The 6,000-nt window shown below is 33.5% G+C and overlaps 1 protein-coding gene across 1 annotated transcript; it reads left to right on the top strand.

Moving 5' to 3' along the window:
* Positions 1-289: 289 nt before the first annotated feature.
* On the top strand, positions 290-945 carry LOC130818634 (uncharacterized). Its single transcript, XM_057684796.1, has 2 exons — positions 290-342; positions 534-945. Exons 1-2 carry the CDS (start codon positions 290-292, stop codon positions 943-945), a joined length of 465 nt encoding a protein of 154 aa, XP_057540779.1.
* The last annotated feature ends 5,055 nt before the right edge of the window (positions 946-6,000 follow it).

Here is a 6,000-nt window from a genome sequence, read left to right as displayed (position 1 = left end):
AATGCGAATATTTAAGTACGGGTACAAATTAATTAAAAAGCCAGCAGGATCTAGAAACATCTAGACTTTTGTGGCTAAAACATCAAAACCAGTTTTCTTAAACACAACAGAAACAGGATTACCATTATTAATTCCCAACAAACCATCCTTTTCAAAAAAACTGTTAGAATAATATATTTTATTTAATATAATATCTTGTATAATCAATATGATTGTGTAGAATATTATGTGAATATTTTGTTTCTTAAACTATAGATTGTATCTTTGTATATAATATTATTCCAATATAATGAGAAGGCAACCATTCAACCAAATTATTCTTTTATGGTATCATTTGCCTAGGTTTCTTGCATCCTACTCCCTCTATCTCCTCCCTTTCTCTTGTCTTTGTCTTGTTCCTCTTATGGCTTCTCCCACAAAAAATCATATCCTGCAACTTTGGTTACTAATATTAAAACTAATGTGCCAATCCAACTTGATGAAGAATGTACCAATTTTCATACTTGGGTTGCTTTATTTAAACTCCATTGTAGAGCTCATCTTGTGGATTCTCACATTCTTCCCGATGATTCCTCTAAGGCATCGACTTCTAAAGATTCCGAATGGCAACGTCTTGATGACTTCGTTCGCACATGGATTTATGGCTCCATTAGTCCATCCCTTCTCCAATCCATTGTTCGTCCTGATGATTGTACCTTTGATGCTTGGACTCGTATTGAGAACAATTTTCAAAATAATAAAACCTCTTGGATTCTTCATCTTGAGTCTCAATTTAATGACATTTCTCTCTCAAATTTTCCCAATGTGAAATCTTATTTCAACGAACTAGAGACTATTGCTACTTCTCTTACTAATCTTGGTACTTCCATCACCGATAATCGATTGGCTCTCCAAGTTCTTCATGGCTTGAATTCAGATTGTAAAACTTTTCGATCTTTGGTTTAACATATGAATCCCATTCCCTCTTTTGATACCCTTCGTTCTATGTTAGAATTGGAAGAGCGCTACAACCATAAACACACTTCTCCCACTCAAGATTTGCCTCTTGTTACTGCAAATAAAGCTTCTTTTTCAGAAATTCAGCTCATTTTGACAACCGCGCCCCTCCCCAACCACCGTGGTGGCCACCATACCTTTTTTCGTGGTGGCCGAAATAGCCGTGGCAGGCACCATGGTTCCACCAGCAGCTTTGGGTATCACTGGCAGCGTCATCAGCCCAGGCCCCATCCTCCTCATTTTTCTCGGCCCAACAGGCAGTCTACTCCTTCTGGCCCAACTTCCTTTTCTCCTTCATGGCCTTATTGGGCTGGTCAGCATTGGGCCCAACCTCCTGCACCATTTCCCACTACTCCATGGGCTCCTTCTCATTCTCAAAGCAAGGCCTCCCCTTCTGCTGGTCTTCTTGGCCCACGACCGGCTCAGAGTTATCACACCGGGACTAGTGCTTCTATGGGTTATATGCCTACGGATATTGATCAAGCCATGAATACTCTTTCTTTGTCTACACCGAATGAACAATTTTACATGGATACTGGTGCCACATCTCACATGACTCACTCTCAAGGTAATTTAATGCTATATTTTCCTTTAAAGCATGAATTTAATAATGCTATTGTTGTTGGTAATGGTCAAATGATTCCAATTCATGGTTACGGGCAACTTTCTTTTCCTTCCTTACAACAACCCCTTACCCTCAAAAATGTCTTACATGCACCCAAACTTATCTAAAACTTAATTTATGTCCGTAAATTTACTCATGATAATATGGTTTTCGTTGAATTTGATCCGTTTGGATTTTCTGTGAAGGACCCGGTCACGGGGAACATCGTTCTGAGATCTAATAGCACGAGTGATCTTTATCCTTTCCAGTGCACACATGGAGCTTCTTCTACTTCATCCACATCATCGGCTTTTTCCGTTTTGCCTACTAGTGTTTGGCATTCCCGTTTAAGACATTCGGGAAATGCGATTTTACATTCCTTGTATTCTTCTCGTTTAATTCAATATAATAAAGATTCTAATTTTGTTTGTCATTCTTGTCATTTAGGAAAACATATTCAATCGCCTTTTCTTAATTCTATGTCTTTGAGTTCTGAACCTTTTGATATTGTTCATAGGGATTTATGGACATCTCCTATTTCTAATCCATCGGGATACAAATATTATGTTCTTTTTCTCGACAATTATACTAATTTTTTGTGGACTTTTCCTTTACTTCGCAAATCTCAAGTATATGATGTGTTTGTGCAATTTCATACCTTTGTTAATACTCAATTTGAACTCAAAATAAAATCTTTCCAATGTGATAACGGGGTGAATTTGATAATAAAATGTTTCATCAATTTTGTACTAGTCGGGGTATTAATCTTCGTTTCTCTTGTCCTTACACCTCTTCTCAAAATGGAAAATCCGAACGCAAAATCCGCTCCATCAATAACATAATTCGCACTCTTTTGTGTCATGCCTCTCTTCCTCCGTCTTTTTGGCCTCACGCCTTAAGCACGACCACTTATCTCATTAATATTCTTCCCTCCAAACTCCTTGGCAATCTCACTCCAACTCACTTACTTTATCATAAGTCTCCTTCCTATTCTCATCAATGGGTTTTTGGGTGTTCATGTTTTCCTCTCTTTCCATCTACTACCATCCAAAAACTCCATCCTCGTTCCGTTCTGTGTGTCTTTTTGGACTACCCTTCTTCTCATAGGGGTTACAAGTGCTATGATCTCTCATTCCATAAAATCATTATCTCTCGCCCTGTTCTCTTCGATGGGGCCACTTTTACTTTTTCTCGCTCTCATACACCGTCTCCCCACACTTACCAATTCTTAGATGAATCTCTTCCTCTCCTTTTCCTCAAAACAGCCCACACAACTCCAACTCACCAGCCCATGCTCCAAACTGGGCCTGCTGCTACATTCGGCCCATCAGAAACGGAGAAATCATTAATATTATACTTAATTCTATACGATCCAGCCTTAATCTGATCTTCAAAAACGGAGAAATCAGTAGACCAACCCGTACCACTTGTACGAACATAAGATTTGCTTGTTTTTTCATCAGTAATAACCTGCCATTTAAATGATTTCATACAAGTATCAATTATTATGTAATCAAAACTAATACTGATGGGTAAACCCGGAAGAATGAAAGGAATTTTAAAAGGTGAAGAGATGGTAACGGGTATGCCCGGAAAGGTTTCGTCTTTGGATCGGGTTATGTAATATGGGCACGGTGAAGTGATTGTAAGGCCGCCATTAACGCTTATGCCTTTTGGAAGGATGACGTATTTTCCTCCATTGATGAGTGGATCGCCGTCTGTGTCTGTAATCTGGGCATTGCCGCCAATGGAGAGGGCTGAAAATAATATCATAAAAATTACACTCATGAAATTGATGATGGGAACCATTTTTTTTTTTGAGTGTAGTTGAATGTTTTGGTGCAAATTGAGTTGATGAAGAATGGTACTACTATTTATAGAATTGAGGTTCCAAGTTACATGCATGTAAGGAAAGGAAGTAAAATAATTAAGTAATAAGCATGCACATGACAATAATTCATATGCTTACTTTTTTTTTTAATTATTCATTAGAGTATAGATTGCAGTTACTTCTTCTGTTTTCATATGTTATTATCAAATAGTATAATTTATGAATTTTAGAGTCAAACTTTAATTACTATTTATCATTAATTTATAAGAAAAAACATATTCATGTGAGATCTTTTTATAATAGTCTTAATCTATACTTTTTAAATATCAATTTTTTAGAATTTTCAAAAACTCACAATTCTAATTATTTGATTTTAAAGTTTGCATTAAGATTTGTTAATTGATCTCAATTAGAATTTACGAATTTTAGTGTTGAATTTTGACTACGATTTGTCATCGATTTATAAAAAAAAACATATTTATGTGGGATCTTGTTAGATTAGTCTTAATCTATATATACTTTCTAAATATTAACTTTTTAGAATTTTTAAAAACTCATAATGCTAATTATTTGATTTTAAAATTTAAATTAAAATCTATGAAAAAAGCAAATGGAAAGAACATTTGAAAACATATAGAGCATAATGGTTAGTTTTTTAACTATGCATCATATATGGAGTATATGTAACATTGAAAAATAGGAACGTTGCATTATTTATTTATTCATCATACTTTATTTGTAATTAATTTTAATCAATAAACTAAGCATCATGCTTGTTCATTATTGGTAATGTGGTAATTCTAAAATTCTTTAAGTTGCTAATTGTTCGAATTAAGAATGCTAACAACCATTATTTCACATGACGTTTTCCTAAATTTTATCTTTTGATATGTGACTTCATACAAACAAAAAACAAAGGTTAACTCTTTAATCACTTGAGCATGACCATTATAATGTGAATTTCGCTCCCTCCTTGTATTGACTATTAATTGTGATAGAATTATAGATTTCTACTAATTGTGATAGAAAGGGATGATGGTGGCCGCAATTTGGTGGTGAAGGGGAGCGGGGATTGCCGGAACCTGGTCGTTCTGTTGGTGGTAAGAAAGGCAGATGAAGATGAGGGTGGGACGGAATGGAATGGGTTTTTCAGTAGTTTTTTCTTTTTTATATTAAGTCATCTGCTATAACATGTAAAACAAGTTATAAGGTATGCTAACAGCAAAAACTTAGTAAAGCTTATATTATTAGAAAATAATTCAAAGTAGGAACTATTCATAATGGATGGTCGATAGATGGGATTATTTAGGATAAATATTCCTAAAACTTATTCAATATAGTTGCAATTGCAAACAATCTAAATCCATTCTCCTACATATTTAATTCTCGTAGGCTGAATATGTTTTGAAGAAGTTTAGTCAATGGATCTACGATTTTCACATCAGTGTGAACATTACAACTAAATTAATTGATATTAGTAAAAGTTACTCTTTAAAATTTATAAAGTGATATTTTGTATTATGTATTAAGGACTACAACAAACTTCCACGATACACGCATGCAAGGCAACGAATTAAATAAAACAATTAAGTAATATGCATGCAAATGACAATTCATATGCTAACCCTTTTTTTAATTATTCATTAATTAGAGTATAGATTTCTTAAATGGTTGTTTTTGAACTAAGCACCATATTTAATTAAATTGATGATTTGATCATATCCCATGAAAATATATAAAAACCTGTACTTCATAAGTTAATTCATCAATTATTTTTGGTTTTGTGCACATTGAGAAAAAGCCCTAGAACTAACTAGAAGCCACTAGGAGTTAGGAGTACAGGTCAGTCAAACAGATCAATTTGAATCGGATTTGAATTTTGGATCATGTATAAATAGGTCAGAAATTTCTTGATTTAAACCTAGGTCAAAAATCTCAACCCTAACCTAATCTACAACAGATCAGGTCGAATTGATTTCGACCCATTTAACCCATTTAGAGTTTTTTGTTTTTATTTAAGGGTTTTTAACATTGGCCACATCTTATTTTAGGCCTCAATTTTAAACTTTTTATTAATGAGTTGTTTTTATTTATTTATTATGGAAAATAGAAAAATGTTAAATAAATTAAGTTTACGTTATAGTTATTGATTTAAATCGGAATTTACTCGTTTAATTGAATGGGTTATACAAGTTGGTTTCACGTTAATTTTAATTATAACCTTAACCAACTTCATTTAATAAATAGATTAGATCATGTCGATCTATTTAATTAATTGGGTTAAAAGTCTCAATTCAAACTTATTTATTTCGAACTAGGTTCAGATCAAGTTAGTAATAAGAGTCACCTTTTATGGGGCCTAAGCAGGAGTACTAGATAAGGGCAAATCAATTCGTATCCCACGATTCCTGGAGGATTATTTACTTCTCTTCAATTTAATATAATGAATTGATTATATATTTTTGTATTTAACATGCATATGTATTACTAGTTTAATTTATTACTCTTTTCATTTGATGTTCCTACAATTAAGAAATGTTTACTGAAATTATAAAAAAATTAAATTTTA

Source organism: Amaranthus tricolor, chromosome 7 (assembly GCF_026212465.1).
Source record: "Amaranthus tricolor cultivar Red isolate AtriRed21 chromosome 7, ASM2621246v1, whole genome shotgun sequence".
NCBI classification, from domain to species: domain Eukaryota; kingdom Viridiplantae; phylum Streptophyta; class Magnoliopsida; order Caryophyllales; family Amaranthaceae; genus Amaranthus; species Amaranthus tricolor.
Note: the sequence above shows the minus strand (reverse complement) of the source record. Positions and strands in the feature narration are given on the sequence as shown.